Source organism: Alligator sinensis, unplaced genomic scaffold (assembly GCF_000455745.1).
Source record: "Alligator sinensis unplaced genomic scaffold, ASM45574v1 scaffold417_1, whole genome shotgun sequence".
In the NCBI taxonomy this organism is placed as follows: Eukaryota; Metazoa; Chordata; order Crocodylia; family Alligatoridae; genus Alligator; species Alligator sinensis.
In genome coordinates this window covers 1025951-1046690 of record NW_005842433.1, presented here as the reverse complement: position 1 = coordinate 1046690, position 20740 = coordinate 1025951, and the positions used below count along the sequence as shown (strand labels likewise).

At 42.1% G+C, this 20740-nt stretch overlaps 1 protein-coding gene across 1 annotated transcript in view; it reads right to left on the bottom strand.

Moving 5' to 3' along the window:
• MAP3K5 (mitogen-activated protein kinase kinase kinase 5) overlaps window positions 1–20740 on the bottom strand; it is a 106644-nt gene that overhangs the window by 9739 nt on the left and 76165 nt on the right. The window contains 10 exon segments of the mRNA XM_006030266.2: window positions 25–268; window positions 1610–1715; window positions 5835–6020; window positions 11362–11530; window positions 11633–11810; window positions 11991–12011; window positions 12884–13061; window positions 14335–14492; window positions 15740–15845; window positions 17161–17297. Coding sequence (XP_006030328.2) covers window positions 25–268; window positions 1610–1715; window positions 5835–6020; window positions 11362–11530; window positions 11633–11810; window positions 11991–12011; window positions 12884–13061; window positions 14335–14492; window positions 15740–15845; window positions 17161–17297 — 1483 coding nt within the window.

Genomic DNA, 20740 nt, shown 5'->3' with positions numbered 1-20740 from the left:
CTGGTCCTTGGAAGTTAAACTTACCTATTTGTTTCTAATTTTAGCCGCCCTAATTGCACATTCAGTGATCTATGAGCAGCCTGGGAATCATGGGATACTGTTGAACTGAGTGTGCTCACACCTGAGGTAGCTATGGCATCTTCCATGACAATGCAAGGCCGTTGAACAGTTTGATTGTGTGGACGTTCATCATGATCTTCATCCACTTCTATGTCATCCTGATCTGCAGTATCACTTTCAGAGGCAAGACTAAAATGTGGCCTCAGTTCTATTAGAAAAACAATATTTATTATTAATACTCCACAATAATAAAGTCTTAACGTAATTATAGATCATCCCACAGCTTTAAGCCATACTTGAAGCATCTGTAGAAAAAGGTTAAAATTGTTTTTCCAAAGGCTTTAAGCGCTCAAAAACTTCTTCAATGGCCTAGTACATTTGAATATCATTTGGTTTATGCTATTCATTTAGTTTCCAACCAGTAAAAATTTGCTCTAAAAGGATCCAAATTCCCACCCCCCCAACCAAAGCAGAACTCCTTTGAGATGCTCCATAGAGCTACATAAAAGCAAGCAGTTAAGGAGCAATGTTTGTTCAAAGCCTGCAATACACACAATGCACATTCATTTAGGATAGTGATTCCCAAACTTTTTGGGCCAGTACACCACTGTCAACCAGCAAACTTTCTGAATGACTACCACATACCTGATCATCAACTGTTTAATTAAAAATGCTATGAATGTCTGCCAGGCCTGGTGCAAATGTGGGCCCCTTACTACAGGAGGGCCTTGCAGACCATCACTGATTTGAGAATCAGGTTGCTAAGAGAATCAGGTTGCAGAGGGGAGCAGGGGTGCAGGAGACAGAGAGCGAGTGGGGTGCCAAAATATAGGCACAGGCATGGAGGGCCAGCTGGCAGGGGACATGGTTGGGGACAGGCAATGGGGGAACAGGCACAGGCATGGGAAGACAAGGAGCAAGGGGCAGGAGCTAGCCTCTCACCCCTCACTGCTGCTTTCCCAGCCACAGCCATGTGTGAGGACAAACTGAAGACGGCCTCCCACTAATTAGGTACTATACATGGAAAAGTATAACAAATTTATGAATTGTTCATGTATCAAATCTAATTATTGGGGGGGTCATCTTAAATTCAAAGTTGTCTTGGATTTGAATAAATACAGTAGCTGTAGCAATTGTGAATAATAGATTGACTTGTATGGAGCTTTTTGCCACATGTTGGGCAGCTCAAAGCCTGTTCCTTGTAATGCTTTTGAGCTTGAGGGTTGCCAAGTTCTTTTGAGCTCTCTTCATCACTCAAGAATGGGTGCTAAGCATCTGGAAAATCTGGTCCTAGAAATGGACAAGTATCCAATTATTAGTCATCATGTTGTAACATCCTGCTTTATGTATCCCAGAAAGATGCAATCCAAAACACCTTGGGCAGCTGACCTGCAAATATTTGATTTGTGACTTAGCTAATGAATGTATCAAAAACACTGCAGAAGGTCAGGACAGGTTTCAAAAGCTTTAGCTATGATCATGATGATCATAGCTATGAAACACTTAAGAGATCAGATATTAAATGTTTGCTGACCAAAGAGTAACTCACCTGGGACCAAAATAGTAATAGCAGTCTGCACAGCTTTTCGAATTATGCTGTCTAATGCAAACATCCAGTGTGGCTTAATGTTGTGATTTCGGAGAACTTTATTGACCTGTAACAGAGAACACAGTTCAGAAATCTTACCTCTGCATCCTAAAACTGCATAAAATGTTCCTCTGATATTAAGCATTTAAGTTCAGCTAGCCTATATCAAGAACAAGGTTCTCTTTGTTATTGCCTTTTTCATCTTACTTTTTGGCCCAATCTACCTGTTCTGAGCTGGTGGTGGTAGCTCAAAAAAATATAACCTCTTATGTCTACTGGCATGGTCCTCCCCTTGGTTGTAGATCCTGTGGTGCTGCCTTCAAAACTTGTCTCTCAACTAGACACATAGAAAGGCTTATGGACCCTTTGGGCACATCCACGCAAGCACGTATGTACACTTTGACTGCAAAAGGCACCCCATGCATGTGATAGGATTCTCTGCACTGCGTATTTGCAGCACAGAGCCAAATGGGAAAAAACAAGTGAGGCAATACATGTGGCAGCAGCACACACTGCCCAAAACCAGAACCTGGCCAGAGCCACATTTCGGTGCCAGCCAGGCTCCACATGCCCGGATCACAGCTGCTGCAGCCCCAGGAGGCCCCCAGGACTCTAGGCAAGGCTGCTGGGACCGGCCCAGCTGCTGGCCCCAGCCTCCCCTACCTGACCTGAGGCAATTTGCCTGGCATCAGAGCACACATGCAGGGGCACTCCCCAGAGATAAGTAGCAGCAGCACAACTATGTGCCACTGATATCTGTACCCAGTAAAATGCATTTGCATGCTTGTCTGGACATGCTCTTTGAGGGAGAAAGCGAGGATGTAGCTAGGATGGTGGATAATTCTAAACTTTGCAATAACCAAAATAAGTTAAGATAGTAGCCAACAGATGTCACAAATGACAACTCTGACCAAGCCAGAAGGGCGGAAAGGAAACCCAACAAGAGCAAAACACAAAAGAACAAACAAATCCAGTAACATTTTTGGAAAGACATGTTAAATATTTATAAGCTTATTTTAATAAAAATCCACAAAGGACTTACAGAACAAACTTCTTGGTGGAGGCTAACAAAGGTAAAATATTAACCTCTCTGCTCAGTTTTCATTATGAGGGAATTGTGGAAGCAGGGTCAGTTTAATTTTCTCACGTGAAAGTTGCTATTCTTTCTATATAAAATAACTAATGTTATACAGATGATGTCATCTTTTGAGAATGGATAGAATTTTAAATGAAAATGTTTTCTATCACTTTCCAAAGGCAGCCACAGTAACATGTTAAATGTAGAAAGCAGATTAATCTATACTTTCTTATTTTTTTAAATGGCCACTAGATGGCATTTTGTTACACTGGAAGAGATTTGTCAGCAAGCTAAATGCAAGCTATCAAAATATGCTCTGCTGGTAAATAAGCCCAGGCTCAGTCAGGAAAGATGCTGAGCACCTCTTGACAGGCATAGTGACTCGAGAGAGGTGTTGAGGTTGGTTCAGCTTGCCACAATATGCTCAGTTCTGGAAGGGCTGTGTAATGTTCAAAGTGTTTACAAAGGTGTTCATAGCTTATCTCAGTCCTGAAAAACACAAATGTCCAGGGTACCGTGACTAAGCTATTTAGAATACAAAAAATTTTTTTCTTCTCAGCTGCTTTGATAAGGATATCCCGAGTATGAGACCTTATTACCCACGAGGCAAAAGGAGCTAGTTTTCCTCATTCTAAACAACATCCTGATTTCAGGCGTACTGATGTTTTTTCAGGAGTCCTGAGACCTAGATATAAGCTGTTTTTTTCTGTTGTAGAATTCTGATAGAGCTTCATACTTCTGATGAGAGCTGTTTGGAAATGCCAATCAACAGAGACCAAACAAGGTGTTCAAAGCATCTTGGGTTCAATTAATTTCCATGGAATCAAAGGCATGTAGTTTTAATGGAATTTCCCCCAGAAGTCTGGGGGACTCCTCCAGGGGCAGGGACTTGGAAAAGGATGGCTTCTGACATGCTGGGAGAGTTCATGGGCAGGGGGACAAGGGGTGGAGGGAATGTGAGGTCTGCGAGAGACCTGGTTCCTGAAAGTCCAGGCAAAGGCTCTTAGGGCCCACTTCCAAGGCAGCCTGTGCAGGAGGCCTGCCTGGTAGACCACTGTAGCTGCTCAGTAAAATTTGTATTTTTTTTTTCAGTTTTGCTATTAACAGCAGCTGCAAAACTGAGAAGAATGCCATTTATACTGAGAAGCTGGGAGCATATATTGCTTTGGAAAACTTGTGTTTTACTTCCAAAACAAAATTCTCTCCCAATTTCCTGCTCATTGGGAACTGCTTTAAAAAAAAAGAAAAGTATTGGTCTGCTTGGGCCTCATATAAAATTTCAGAAGGGGGGGAAAAAAAAAAAAAAGTCTTCCACAGACTGAAATCCATTCTTTCTGGGAATGTGATCTACATGTGATATCAAGCTTACTGCTATATGGGGAAGTTCTTCATGTGATATAAAATTTACTGCAGTTCATTAAACTTTCATACTGTTCAGTGATTAGTATGATCATAAGTTAGATTCAAGGTAGGAAAAGGCCTCCTGCTTGGTATTGATTTGAATATCTGATATGAAGATTTCTGACTTTGCAAGTGATTACTGCTTCAGCCTGGACTGTAAATTAACAAAATAGAGAGCAACAGGAGGACACTCCTGGTAAAAACTCATAAGTTCCAGAAGACCTTTATACAGTGCCTTTACTTTACATACTGGTTGCTATCACGTGGAATCTAAATCTGTGCTGACTTATACCCTGGATCAGTGGTGCCCAGTCTGTGGCTTCTTGGCCTGATCCAGCCCACAGAGCTGTGTCATCTGGGTTGTGGGACTGCTCATGTGTTTAGGAATTTGGTAGCAGGGGAGTGGTAGTGGGGCAGAGTTGCCACCATTCCCTGCAAGGCAAGAGGCAGCAGCCCCAGGTTCTCCCTTTTGGGAGGGTAGATGCAGAAATGGCTCCTGCCCCTCGTTGGCTGACCACACTGCGACCACTGGCACAGCAGCAGCTGGAGCTGCCAAGTGTGTTATGGTTGCTTTGGGCATGAAGGTGCCCTGTTACACCTCTGGTGAGTCTCAGAGGCAGATGACACAGCTCCATGTGCCAGATCAGGCCAGTCTGCAGGCATGATCTGCCCACAGACTGACTTCATGCCACTTATCTGGCTCCTGGTTCCAGTTGGGTTGTGCACCACTGCGCTAGTCTTCACCTGCTCCCAGATACTCCCAGGGTTAAATACTCTGGAAGTCATATGCTGAACAATCTTCATTTGTCTCCATTTCATTTTGACCTCACAGATCCAACCAGGGCATAATGATACAAAACAAGGTCAAACCTTCCCCAGTGTATTATTATTTTTAACCTGACATCATATAAGACAATTTTGTTCCATTAAGATGGAGGTTAGTAAGCAATGAATGCAACTCATTTAAATGCTCATCTCTGAGATAAAAACATGCTGAGTAACCTGGGTGTCTGAATGGACCCTGTTTAAGTATCCTGTTTATCACTGTGGATAACTGCCAGTTTACATTAGTTGCTGACACACAGTTTGGGGTGATGTTTTGAAAAATAATACAATCTATTTTCTTTTTGTTTTGCTATTTCACTTATAAACAAATTGAAACAGACATATTTGGCAGAATTTCCATATTGACTACTGAATGTTAAAACAGGACTACTGTGACAATATTGTGAGCTAAATGGGCTTCATTTTTGTGCACTTTACTAAGCTGAGTAAGTCCAAGAAACTGTATCCATTTAGCATAATTATTTAACTCAGTTTTGAATTTATTTGCAATAAAAAACACAAAGGTGAGATATTTTTTAGGCTTTTCCATTTGAGGATTGTGGTGTAATATTTACATACCTATGTTTCTTTCCTACTGTTTCTTATTGAAAATAAATAACTGTAGGGTGGGGGGGAATAAATTTAAAAATAGATGCTATGGGCAAAGTACACTTGCTGCCAAAAAGATCACATAGCAGCCAAGCCAGGAGATGGCTACAGGCTGACGGCTCTGATTTTCATTATCAAATCTTGGAAGCCTGAGTGGTTCTCATTTTATGAAGCAAATGAGATCAGAGAAGTTCCATTTGCTTATGCCAGGCTTTAATTTAATCCTTTTACTAAAGACTTTGTATGGCTAAGCACATGAAAGTGCCTACTTACAGCATCTTGAAAACCAAACAGCACCAGCTGGACCTGGCTAATACCATGGCTGTCAAAGTCTAACTCCAGTTTCAGTTTTGAAAGAGTTGTTGCAATGATTTTGCGATCAGTTGACCTTACAAATTCTCTGAGGCTAGCAACAAGAGTTGCAATGTGCTCCCACTTCAGCTTGGGTTCCTCAGCTCCCTAGCGGAAAAACAAAAAGGAAGAAAAAGTTAGAGAACATATACCTCTTTAATTTTTTATTTAATGATTTTAAATGAGTTAAGGATGCAAAATAAAGAATCCTTGCTCTCTCAACGCTCTGGAAAGTTTACCCCTTAGTGTACCTACAGCTCATACACACAGACCCAAGTTAGCTGTAAAATAGCTAGCTTGGCACTGCTACAAATGGGCTAACTGACTGACCATCTGTTCTTGCCTGTAAACTAAAATCCATGTTGCCACAACTGTGGTGCTAAAACACCCCAAGCTAGCTAGTTTAAAGCTAGTTTGAGTCCACTTATGAAAACTGCACACACTAAGACTACACCTTTAATAACCAAAAGGTTAAGTGCTACAGTGGCCTGATACCTTTGGAGCAAGTAATATGTTCCAGTATAAAATATATGGGAAATAAATACCCCCATGCCCATTAAACCTAAAAGGTCTGGAGAATGACCTATGCAGTGGGACCACTAGAAGGTAAATCCGTAGTTTAGCATTTAAAGTAGGAATTAGCACAAAGGATTGGTACGGAGGTCTCTGTAAGAGGTGAATTTCCTCTTTAGTCCTTAACTTAAGCAGAAGATTTACCCCAGTATGAAGCTTTTCCACTATCTGTTATAAGGCAATATTTGGTAAAAGTAATTGGAAGTAGTGACAGAAGATTTTTCATTTGCTTTCTAAATTTTTGTTATGTCAGGTAAAATTAAAGTTAAATTTGAGAGAATAAACATCATGATTGCTTCTTTCTTTTTATGATATTTGCTCTTCTTGTGTTGTGGCATTAGAGCTAGTCAAAACCAGGATTCATAGATTCTAGGGTCAGAAGGGATCTCAGTGGGTCATCTAGTCCGGTCCCTTGCCCCTGGCAGGCAAGAAAAGGGTCACCAAACCTAGGATCATGTGATCCCAGCCAAGTGCCTGTCCAGTCTCCTCTTGAAGATCCCCAAGGATGGGGCAAGCACCACCTCCCTTGGAAGCCCATTCCAGATCCTGGCAACCCTAACCATGAAGAACTTTTTTCTAATGTTTAGTCTAAACCTACTCTCCAATAGCTTATGGCCATTGTTCCTTGTTATTCCAGGGGGTGTCATCACCTACTTCGTGTTGCTCTCCCCTTATGAATTTGTATGCTGCCACAAGGTCCCCTCTCAACATTCTCTTGGAAAAGGTTTAGGGGTCCCTTAGCTTTTCTCGTAGGGCCTTCCCTGCAGGCCTCCAATCAGACAAGTGGCTCTTTTTTGTACCCTCTCCAGGTTGTCTGCATCCCGCTTGAACTGCGGCATCCAGAACTGGACACAGTACTCCAGCTGCGGTCTGACCATTGCCACATAGAGAGGGAGAATTACCTCCCTGGACCTGTTTGTGAAGCACCTACGGATGCACAAGGTGCGATTGGCTCCGCCGACTACTTCATCACATTGGCGACTCGTGTTCATCCTGGAGTCAACAGTGACTCCAAGATCTCTTTTTGCCTCAGTGGTGCTGAGAAATTCATCACCCAGCCTATAGGTATGATGGCAGTTTTTTTCTCCCTAGATGTAGCACCTTGCATTTGTCCCTATTGAATTGCATCCTGTTGCTCTCTGCCCACTTCCCCAACCTGTCAAGGTCAGCCTGGATCTGGTTCCTCCTCTCCAGGGTGTTAGCTTCACCCCAATTTTTTTTGTCATCTGCAAATTTGGACAGGGTGCTTCCCACCCCCTCATCCAGATCACTGATGAAGATGTTGAACAGCACCGGCCTCAGAACTGAGCCCTGAGGGACTCCACTGCCCACATCTTTCCAGGTTGACAATGACCCATCCACTACCACCCTCTGAGTGCAACCCCTGAGCCAGTTTGCTGCCCAGTCTACTGTATAATCACCCAAGGCAAATCTCCTCAGTTTATTAATAAGGATGGTATGGGATACTGTGTCAAAGGCCTTTTTGAAGTACAAATAGATAACATCCACCTCGACTCCTGCATCTAAACATTTGGTGGCCTTGTCGTAAATAGAAACTGGATTAGTCAGGCAGGACCAGCCTATTATAAACTCACGTTGGTTGCCCCTCTGCATCACACTGGATGTTTCTCAACCAAAAATGCGTTGAGGCTGTTTGAGTTCTTTCTCCATTGGAATGAAATCAAACCCTACTTCCAAATCTGAGTGAAAGAAATAGACCAGTCTCAGAATAGCTAACAGCCCCCTGGTTTTGACATTTGCTTGGTATAGGAGAGAACCTTCCTTCAAGCCCCTATTGTCAGATCTGGAGAATCCACTCAACTGTCAGCTCTTATAGGGTTGTGCTTGCTCTCTCCTGTTGGAGATACTCTACTTTGTATGAATAATATTCATTAGTCTACAGAGAGAAACTCACTAGCTTGGTGGCTAGGGCATTCCAAATGAAGTAGACCAAGGATCTGTTGGCCCTTCTGGAATAGATCTATCATTCCCCATTCTCCTTTCTGAAGAAAAGTTTAACTGAGACAGTTTAACTGAGACAGTTTAACTGTATTTTCATGAAAAAGTTATTGTTTTGGCAAAGAAAACCCCCGAAACCTTGTAAAAAACAAAAAAAAGGTCCTGATCAGCTGTAATGGATACGCTAATTGTCTGAGACCAGACTTCACTTTGTCTTTCTCTTGTGGGAAGCTGGCCTCAATTTCCCTTTTACACCACCCATTGTCATTCCTCAGATGGAGGTTTGGTTTTGAGTGTTTATACACACACTCTGGGAGTGGGGGGCACAGGTGCTTTAATTAGAGAGGCTCCAAGAGCTTTAGGTAAACTGTCCCCACCACCATTTTTAAGCACGGGGATACTAATACATGAGACGCTGGAGTCTGCTGGAGTGCAGTAATTACCACACTCTAGCAGACTTGATTAATTGAGTCTGCTCCGACACACTGTTATTACAGCATGTCAGAGCAGCCTCGCTGCTTGTGTATAGGCGCCCATTGATACCGGCTTTCCCTTCCAGAGCAGCAAACAACTTGGTGACTCAGGAGTCTTGACCTTATCCAATGGTCATAAAGTGGTACTTAGCTGTGTTAGTCTTATCCAATGGTCAGCAGGTCTTATGTCTTTGGGCAGGGTGCTCAGTGCCTAGCCTATAGGCCATACTCGGCCCATGGACCAAGTAATCCAGCCTGTGGGGCCTCCCCTTATCAAAAAATTTGGAGGTGGTGGAGCAGTAGCAGCATTGATTGGCCCTCCTCTGCTGCCAAATGTCTGGACCTGTGGGGAGCCCCGCAGCCTGAATAACATGGCTCTGTGTGCTGGATGACACACACAGCGTAGCATGGGGGCTGATTCAGGTGCACAGGGCAGCATGGAGCCTGATCCCAGTGTGTAGCTGGGCCAAGGCATCATGGGACTCAACAGGAGTGTGTAGTGCCAGGGCTGGGGTGATGTGGGCCCAATCCAGGCATGCCAAGCTAGATGAGGTTGGCACAGGCTCAATTTTGGCACATGGAGCCAGGCCAAAATAGTGTGGGACTTGATTGGGGCACAGGGTCCAGATCTAGGTGGGGGTAGCACAGGCCCGACCTGGGTGCACGGGGCCAAGCAGGGGTCATATGAGCCTTATGTAGAGAAGCGGGGGCAGGCGGCATGGGGCCTGATCCAGCCTGTGGTGCCAAAGGATTGAGCATTGCTGGTCTGTGGGATTCAAACCCCTTAACTCTTCATATTTAGCACTCATTTGTTGTGGGATACTGAAGGAACCCGAGATCTTGAACAAAGCAATTTGAGTTTGTTCTCCTTACCCCTTTACTGCTTCCTACCACACCTCTCTTGAAAGCTGTTTCCCCTCACCTGCGTTCTGTGGTCTACACTCTTGGCTGCTGGGTGGTTCTTCAGCAGGCAAGTGCTAAAAGATACTCCTCTCAGAACCTCCCTCCTCTAAATGAAACCATCTTATCCCTCCAACTGTTTCAGGCATAGCAATTAGTCCCAGTTGAGGAGGTAGTTTAGGGGCCAGTATAGCATAGGGTACATCCATACATTACAGTACCCTACATTACATAGGGTACATCCATACATGTATGGATGTACATCTATACATTATGTTTCACGAATTCTTTCCATATGTAATAATTCAGTTTTGTCATTTTATATTGTATTATTTTGTTCTTTTATATTATACTTTAATAGTGGCACTTTTAAAAAAAACAGCAATGCCCGTCTGGTTTTAGCTTCTCCAGTTTTTGACCCTTTGATATAAGTGTTTGATGATCAATTTTTACCAAGACCTAAAACCTTATCGTATTGACATGGCACCAGTTTCTCACCAAAACAGTAGTACTAAGAATCTAAGAACAGTATATCAAGCAAATATACACTAGTTTTATCTCAAATGTGGTAGTTTTAGACACTAGACTATTAGGGAATATATTTTACATACAAATTTATACTCAGCCTTGCAAGTTATAAAGTTAGGTACAGACTACACAAACAAACAAAAACATTACATCCTCTGACCACTGTGTTGCAACATCCATAGCATGGTGATATGTCATTTATTCCATGTTATCATTTACTGACACATCTCAATGAATCACCACAAAGTAGTGTTAATATGTCATGCTGTAATTATTTTGTGGCTTTCTGCAGCTCCATCTGATACTCATCTCTCCCTTTCCACCTCTGCTCCTAACTGCTGTGAAGCATACGGCTATTTGTTTTCCAACTTACTCCCTTTTAATCTATTTTTTACCTGTTTGAAAGAAATGGAAAGATATTCTGGTGACTCCAGTTCTATTTACTCAGCATTCTTGCAGGAGGAGCATGACATAAGAACAATTTAGGCAAAGGAACTCAAGCCAGACTCATGGCTTCATAAAGGACTTTTGTAACTTTAGAACAACAGGTTAAGTAACAGTGGCTAATATAACGATCAGTCTGTCAGCACTTTTGGAGCTGACTGACTGTCATTATATGCACTAACCCAGCATCCTTTATTGCTTCAAAAGTATTGGCAAAAACAATTGTGAAAACATCTATGTTTTTTATTCCATTGCCCAACTAGTTTTAATAACCGCACAGACAGCTAAAGATAAAAATACATATGCACTACTGTGCAAATATTGTTTTGTACATTGTTTATTATCCTCAGTAAAACTGCAGGTTCTGAAGGCCTACCTTTGAGCCCAATGGCTCTTTTAATATATATATTAAATATATAACCTGATGGCTGTGTGTGTGTGTGTGTGTGTGTGTGTGTGTGTGTGTGTATTTTGCTGACTTCAAGTAAATACATCTCTCACACACGCACATACACACACTTGCTTGAAACCTGTATTTCAAGTGACCTTTGTCAGTGTGAAAGTTATTTTACCTGAGCTAGGGCTTCCATTAAGTTCCTCACCACCTTCTCTTGGTCTTCTGTCAATATTCGGTGGAGGGTTGCCCTGCGTTCACTGTCCTTTTTCAACATAAAAAATCCAGAATCCTTCTCTTCTGGTGAAGGAGGAGCACTATGATCCTCAAAGTTCTCATCTGGGATGCTGAAAAATTTACACAGTAAAGATAAATGCTGCTATCATCTTCTCCCTGCACCACACATTCTTAATCCAGAAAGTAACTGGAAAACCAAGTCGGCTTTTTACCTCAAAAAGAGGGACCTGATTCCTTTCACATCTTTTTCTCCACAGGATTTAGCTCTTGTCTTGAAAGCAAATGGATCAATTTTTAAGTCTGTATCAGGTGAAACAGAACCATATTCACTGCTACTGCTTGTATCTTCCACCACAACGGGCACAGGCAAAGATATGCTCCGAAGATACTCTATACATAAAGGAACAATGAGAACACTAGTGTTTCAAAAGCATTTCAAAACGTCTGTAATGCACTGATTACTATCTCCGTTTTGAAAACAAAATGTGGTAGTTTTATGACCGAGTGAACACAGGATTTTCACTACATCAACACAGTTATATACTTCAAGAAAAAAGGTTTAAAACTCACCATTTGAGTTAACTGAAAGAGCTGTGGAGGAAAAACAAAGAAAAATATTGAACTATGGTAAATTAATTGGACAAATATTGCATAGAGAATAAATTCTCATTCTTACTGCTTGATATTATCTGGATTGTAATTTGTCCTTAGACTCAGAGTTCAATTTAAAAAAGCCATGATTTTTTTTATTATTTAAACTGTTTTTTTAAAAAAGGTTAACATAATAATAACACTACTTTTTATTTGAGCTTTCTTGACAAAATATGTGTTTTATAAAACAAAAAAGCATTTTTTAACATTTAAAGAAATATATCATTTATGCTGTCAAAGTCACCAGCATTGCTCCACAATCTAATATGAAATAGACATGTAATCTCCAAATTAATTCTATATACAGCAGCTACAATATGAACATTTATCTATGCAAATTAGGCTTTAAGTTTCACACCTTTTCACATTTCTACTAATGGTCAGCTTTTACAGAAACTAGTTTTATATGTGCTTAAATATTTCTAGATAAAAATAAAAAAAATCAAAGATTTAAAAAAAGTGTGCTTTTATTCATTTACGTATATTAATATTCAACTCCTATGCTGGATTACTAAATACATGGTGCTAATTAAATAAGAACATATACACAGTTTATAGGAACTGTCTAAGGGTTTCTAGGCGGTATACAAAACACTTAAATTTATCTAAAACTTGTTTCTGCCAGTGGTAGTAACAGAATTCTACTGTTAGAGGCTTGCAAACCACAATTCAAGAGAGATTTATTATTGCAGATTCATCGAGGAGATATGTTCCTTGAGTCTTACAATCAAGAGGTTACAATCAATCATTATAAAAATCAGCCTCACGATTGGAAGTAAAAAACTACCAAATCTGTCCCCACAGTTTATTACCTGACAGTTTTGGCTGAGACTTTCTTTTTTTGCTTGAAACTTTTAAGAACTCATCTACAAGTAGCTCATGAGCAAAGGCTCGCTTGTTTGGGTCTGGTTCAAAGCAACGCAGGATGAAGGCTTTAGCCTCTGCTGACATGGAATCAGGAATCTCCGGGTGTATTTTAAACATTCCCACCTAAGAGAAATGAAATAAATGAAGTGGTCCAAGTGGTCTTTCCGTGCACATTTTGTTATCAGCTTTTGGTCGAAGATGACTAAAGCCTCTGTTTTAAAACCCTGTAAAATCTATAAAATAGGGTCATTACTAATGATCTGCTCCTTACTAGAGGATCTGGAAAATCCCTGTTGTTCCCAGAGGAGTCTTTCAGAAAGAGGAGGCACTGCTTGCTTATTCACTCAGGATGTAAAAGTATACCAATAAGTTTTAAACAGACTTGTGACTTATTACTGCATTTATTTCTCCATTACTACCTTCTTCAGAACCATTCAGCACTCCCACTCAATTGAATCATTATCAAATAACACATTCTTCCTAGTATACTCATTAACCAAGCAGCTCCTTTATCTTAACCTTGCTGGTCTTTTATCTTTTCTTTTTAATAGCGTCATAAGATTTCATAGATTCATAGATGCTAGGGTCGGAAGGGACCCCAACAGATCATCGAGTCCGACCCCCTGCATAGGCAGGAAAAAGCGCAGGGGCCAGATGACCCCAGCCAGATGCCTATCCAGCCTTCTCTTAAAGATTCCCAAGGTAGGGGAGAGCACCACCTCCCTTGGAAGCCCATTCCAAATTTTGGCCACCCTTACCATGAAGTTTCTCCTGATATCTTGCCTAAACCTGCTCTCTGTCAGTTTGTGACCATTGTTCCTTGTTACCCCAAGAGACGCCCTGGTGAACAGAGCATCTCTGATCCCTTGCTGCATCCCCGTAATGAATTTGTAGGCAGCCACAAAATCACCTCTTAGCCTTCTCTTGTGAAAGCTGAAGAGTTCCAGGTCCCTCAGTCTCTCTTCATAGGGCTTGTCCTGTAAGCCCCTAACCATACACGTGGCCCTCCTCTGGACTCTCGAGTCTATCAACATCCTTCTTGAAGTACGGTGCCCAAAACTGGATGCAGTACTCCAACTGCAGTCCAACCAATGCTGCATAGAGGAGAAGTATTACCTCCTTGGATCTATTTGTCATGCATCTGCTGATGCATGATAAAGTGCGGTTAGCTTTGCTGATGATTTCGTCACACTGACAACTCATGTTCATTTTGGAGTCCACTATGACTCCGAGATTCCTTTCCACTTCTCTGCTGCTGAGAGGGTCACTTCCCAGCCAGTAGGTATGCTGTATATTTTTGCACCCTAGGTGCAGCACTCTGCACTTGTCCTTGTTATACTGTTCCTTTGTTTATAAAAGCTGTAGCGCAGAACTGTATATGAAAAAGATGTCTGACCTTAAACATAGCTGCTTGTGGTTCTCCCAGTTCATAGAATGGGGGTTTTCCTGTAGCCATTTCTATGATAGTGCATCCCAAAGACCAGATGTCTGCAGCCTTCCCATAGCCACGTGGACCTTTGTCTATGATTTCTGGTGCCATATACTGAAGAGTACCTGTTCAAAAATACTCATTTTTTCTCATTTAAATACAAGGATTATTTGGGTAAACAAAAGGGCCGAGGAATGACAAAAATAACTTTAAAACTTGCCTTGTGCAGATTTCAGAAAAATCTTTTAGTTAGGACTAAAAGTAACTGACATTCACTACTGATATGACCCAAAGCACTTCTGAAACCAATAGTAGGACTCAATAGATATCACTGGGCTTTGGGTAAGGCTTAGTTATATTGCGTGCCAACATTAAAGTTAGGAGGCAATTCTGTATTGGATTCAGGGATTAAAGGAGGTCAGTGAAAGGAAGTTAAGCATGAAGTGATATAATTATACTTCCTGAGGTGAGTGCGCTATCTGGCGATAGCATTCTAAATTCTCTAGAATTCAGAGAGCAGGAGTTTAGCAGATTCTTAAAAAGGGAACTAACTAAATATAAAAGATGAAGGGTGATCATTAAATTATATAATTTGCACCAGGGGAATTATTTAAAGTCTGAAACAGGTTTTTAAGTAGGAGACTGATCAGAGTAGGGACAGATCCTGGCAATATTAGAGACAAGCTAAGCAAGCAAAGGGGATATGGCAAGAAAAGTTAGTTTTGGATCAACAAGGCAGCAAGATTAAAAACTGTGCATGTACAAGAATGAAAGTCAGGCAGATGGAGAGGAATGGCCGCTTTCTTCTAGGGGGGGACTTACGTTGCTAGCATAATTTCAGACAGCCTCCTTCTCACACAGTGGGCATGTCTACACAAGACATTTACTGCACAGTAGACTAATTAGCTGCACAGTAAACAAGGTGCATCTACACACGTGCCCCTATTAGGCTGGAGTAAACTAATTTACTCCGCAGCAGCAGCAGATCTGCAGCGTTGAGCGAGGGGGAGCAGCCCCAGGCTGGCAGCCCGACCCCCCAGACTCCTTGCCAGCAGGGGCTGCTCCGACCCAGCTCAATGTACTGTGATTCCAGGTCACATGCACCCAGGAGCAGTAAGCACTGGAGTTTATTGCAGCACATTAATATGCACATGTAGATATGTATGCACCCAGTGTGTACAAACAGTTTAAGAAGGTAAAAGTTAAAAAAAAAATTAAGAGTTGGCAAGTAAGATGAGCTCATTCCTGCAGCTACTCTAAAGTCGATGAGTTGATACAAGTTCTGTCTGGGAAGCAGCTATAGGATCTGTCTCTACACTCAGAATCGTTTCTTTGCTTTCATGTTGAAAGATACTGGACTCTAGAAACATACCAGTGAATGTTTCAGTACATGGGTTGATTCCTGCAAGTCTCTTTGAAGTTCCAAAGTCTGAAATCTTTAGCACTCCACTGTAAGTGTTGATGAGCACATTATCACCCTAAAGGACAGAACATTTGGAACAATTATTTTTTTCTAGTGACTATTAATGTAAAACATCCTGAAGAATGTATTTTCAAAGTGCATTCTTTAACATGTAATATTCTTATGGGGGTAAATCACCCTGAAACGTCAGGATATGTCTTTTTCCCAGAAAAATTGTTCTTTTATTTTTAGAATCTCATTGTATAAGCTTCTGTTCATGCTGCCCCCATACCTAACGCTCTACACTGTGCAGTGTACTTTGATTAAGCTACCACCAGAAATTTAGGTCACCAATTTGCCAGGCAGAATGATTTTGCAGTGGCTAGGGCTACTTGCATTGCCCCTTTATACACTCTTTGGAAATTAGACTATGGGGGGGAAAGGTATCTACAGTTGGATCTCAATAATAAATGGTGATCCTCTTTGACTAGACTCAGGACTGAACAGATGCCCACCGCTATTCTGGCTGGACGTAGATTTTCCATTCCAAGGGCTAAAAGATGTTGCTCAGTCTGTGTAGGAGTTGTGGAAGATACTATCCACCATGTATTAGAATGTTCTTTATATAATGACATAAGGAGAACCTATTTATTACCATACTTGCAGAAACTGATACACTTCTCAAACAGAAAGCAATGAAATCTGGCTTTTACAGCAAACAGATCCAAATGTAATAAACTGTCTCACAATTTTCGCTTACAAGGCAAAGGTGATTAGAGTTAAATATCCTTTATTACTAATATGAGTGATACATTTTAACATTAGACTTGATTTTATTGTTTTAATTGTGGATCTATGTACAACAATATTATAGATTCGTGCCTTGATTTACTACTATATTAATAATGTTTTTTATGCTAGTGGGCTCTATTTTTAGTGTAATATTTGTAGTTTGGTTACTTTGTTCAAACTTACTTATATTATGGGTGTATATGTGTTATGTTGTCTTCAGGAGCATGGCATTCTGCCAGAATCCTTAATAAACTGAAACTGAATTAGGTCACCAATAGAAAATATTATGGTTTCTGTTTAGATTAGGGCCCATCAACCTAACCACTGAAAACTTCTGAGTGTTGGGAGCAGGGACTTGAGAGAAGAAGCATTAAATTACAGTTTAAAAAATCTAGTTATGCAGTTCCTATCTGTCTAGGGGAGTTGCTAGCTATCTCCATGCAGATCACTTTAAACAGCAACAACACATTATTCACTGTACAGGACAGAAAAAACATCAAAGCACAAAGAACCTTCTTTCCCCAAATAATTGTTTTATTTACAAGCATAATTTTTCCTACTTAAGTAAACCATGTCTATAATTTGTTGCAGCTTCTTACCTTTATGTCTCGATGCACTATCTGATTATCATGGAGATATTTTAATCCTTCAAGAATTTGCTTGGTGTAAAAGCCAATTGTCTGCTCATTATCTTTTAATGGCCCCCATTTTGACCTCAGAAGAGCAGAAAGGCTACCTGTAATTTGGAAGAGAAAGACTGAATGCAAACCTCATTCAGGAAGTGTTCCTTCTGTTCAGGAAAAAGACATCACAATTACCTCTTTCTCACTGCCAGAAACAGAAAACAATTCTGGAAAAGTGAAAAATTAGCATAAAAATAATAAAACCAAAGGAATTTACTGCAGCAAATACCAACTCCTGACACAACCCAGTAGGTGAATTTAATTTCTCTCCTCCCCCCCACGCCATTTAGTTTAAAAAAAAACCCAACAACAAACCAGCCCTCAAACCGCCTGCTCAGATGCCTGGGTAAGAGGACAGAAGATGTAGTGTGCATTTGAGGACAACGATCCCACCCAGCAAGGGTGGCAACATGTACCATAACCAAGGGCCCCATATGGAATGCTTATTACTAGCTTTCCACTCCAGGTAAAATTAAAGGCACTCTGGTCCCACCATCTCCACTGACCTCAGATGCAGGACTTTTTCAAACGCGGGTGACAAACCCCTTTAGCATAGTGTTAATTCAGCATTGGCCTCACTCTCCTTCCCTGACTTGGAGAGAGGCAAACAGCAAAAGCACTAAGGAAATGTGTGTGCATGTGGTGAGGCTCTGAGAAAAGATTTTTGAAGGAAAGCTAAACTTGGTGGATAAGATTTTGATTTAGTTATTTAGTTTATTTAGTTATTTAGTTATGGCTGTCATGAGTTTTACTGTCTGTCTTATTTCATGTGACAATGAGTTCTACAAAGCAAATCTCCCATGGAGATTCTCTGCATCTGTGGTGACTCTCCTTTCCAGTTTCATATTTTCAGTGGGATGTAACAACTACTGGAGGCCTTAGATAGAGAGGTTCTCTCTTTTGCAGCTAGGATCAATAATGTCTAGAGCAGTGGTGCTCAACCTTTTGGTCCTGTGGGCAGATCCTTTGTAAGGTCAGCACATGGGGTTGGGCCTCTGGCGTCTGGATTGGGTCCTGCATTCCCTTAACCTAGCCCTGTATGCCCAGATAGGGCACCATGCTGCTTCTGCCTGGCCCTACATGCCCAGATTGAGCTCCATGCTGCCCCAACACCACACACCAGATCTAGCATGCAGGTCCACACTATCTGGTCCACCAGGCTCCAAAAATTTGGCAACAGGGGAGTGGTAATTAATAGGCCTGTGTGAATAGGGAAGTATTTGATTCGGATTTGGCTGACTCAGAGGACAGCAATTGGATTTAGTGATTTGAATCACAGTCCCCATTCGATTTGGCCGAATCAGAATTGGAGATTCGGATTGGCCAGGGAGAGGCAGGCACATCTGGGCAGCTGCAGGTCCTCCCGCGGCTCCTCTGGCTGTGCCTGTCTCTCCCTGGGCGGGGGGAGCGGCAGGAGAAGCCCCCATGGCTGCCCTGCCTGGCCCCATCCCCCGCCCAGCCCCAGCCTCCCAGCACTTAAAAAAAGCCCCACGCTCACCAGCGGCAATCAGGGCCTCTGGGGGCTTGGGGCACAGCCACAGAGTGGGGCAGCAGGGATTCCCGCCCCCCCCTCCCCGGCATCCACGTGGCAGCTATCGCATCGCGCGGGTGCAGCACGGCTTGACAGGTCACCACATGCTGTCTGGGAGCTAGGGCGGCTCCACCTGTCAGCCATAGCCCAGCGCTGCTCAACCCCAGTGGCCCCAGCTCCCAGAGAGCGCATGGCACCCTGCTGAGCCACACTGCACATGCACCATGGGGCAGCTGCTGTATGGGTGCCAGATGAGGGGGGATCCCCACTGCCCTGTGCCACGCGGGGGGCTCTGCCATGAGCCCTCAGAGGCCCTGATTCCCGCTGCTGCAGCCGGTGAGTGCAGAGGTTTTTTATATATTTGTTTATTTAGTGTTAAGTGCCTGGAGGCTGGGCTGGGCAGGGAATGGGTCTGGGCAGGATAGACATGGGGGCTTCTCCCACAGCTCCCTCTGCCCAGGGAGAGCCAGGCACAAACAGAAGAGCCGTGGGAGAACCTACAGCCACCCTGCTGTGCCTGCCTCTCCCCGGTCAATCTGAATCTCTCAAAATCTTTTCTGGATCAATTTGGAGGCTTTGGATTCAATTCAGACCTTTTAATGGGTCTCCCAATTCTATTTGGATTAGGAGATTTGGCCGCCAAATTGAATCAGCAACCGAAGCTTCATATAGCCCTAGTAATTAACTCTGACACTACTCCTCCATCACCACATTTTCAGACCCAGGGGGAGCCCTGTGGCCCAGACGACACAGCTCCACAGGCTGGGGTTTGAGCACCTCTGATCTAGAGCTTCTAAAAAGATAGACCTTGTACTGGACACTGCTCAGTAGGCAACCATGATAGAGAGCAAGGCTGAATGTGCTGATAGCAATCCACCTTTGTGGCTGAGCAGGTAAATTCCTATAATCTGTACTGGATGAAGTTTTTGCAAGATAGCAAAAGTAAGTACCATTTTACATCAAAGGCTATATGGGAATCCACATGCATTGGAGAATTAGGGCTAGTGGGAAAATAAAATATCTAGAGGTCTTGAAATGTTAATTTTGTATTGGAATGGAAATTAGCTGTTTTACAACCTCTCGTGAAAAAAAATATTTGAAAGAAAAGCAGCCCAGCCCAGAGCAGCTGAAATCCCACTAATTAGGGCAGTTACCTAAGATACCTGCTTTGCATCAGGCTTTGGACCTGGGTCTCCTGCATCAAGCAAGTATCCTAATAGGCTGCTGGCTATTCTAGTTGCATTCTCTCTCTCTCTCTCTCCCTCCCTTTCTCTTCCTCCAGAAATTAAACCTGGATAAAACTTCCCAACAACATTTTTGTCTAAACTAATACAATTTCCATAGAAACTTCTGGTTTTTACAAATTTACTTTTTCCAGGGAAGAAAAATATTTTATCAAAATACTCCCAAACCAGCTCTTATGAGAATTTCAGGAGAACTTTGTTTAAAATGCGTTTGATCAAAGAAGACATGAAAATGAAAGTAAGCTGTTCAAAAGCACTTAATTGTTTCTGCCAGCATCTTTTTTACCTTGCCAAGATTAATTTTCAGGGAGCTGTTCTTAATCTAGATTCTGATCTCCACTAGGCACTGATAACATTGAGATGACAACATATAGGTTTCATATAAATTTGGTATGCAGCTAGATATTTCATCCCACCTATGGAACAGATTCCCCCCAGTGCATATTACACACACACACACACACACACACACACACACGATGGGTCAAGTTGGGGAACATAAATGAACCTTAAAGATCTTTTTCTGGTGATGCTTTTAAAGAAGGCATAATTAGCTATTTGAATCTTCTTATTTAAGCCCAAAAGGTAGGACTTCAATCATATACTTTCTGTATATTTCTGTATTCTTTTTTGACAAGTAACATCAGGGGATGCTGCAGAGGTCTATCCAAATGGCGTCTAAATAGAGAAGGAGATTGTCTGCTAGACTACAAGATCTGCC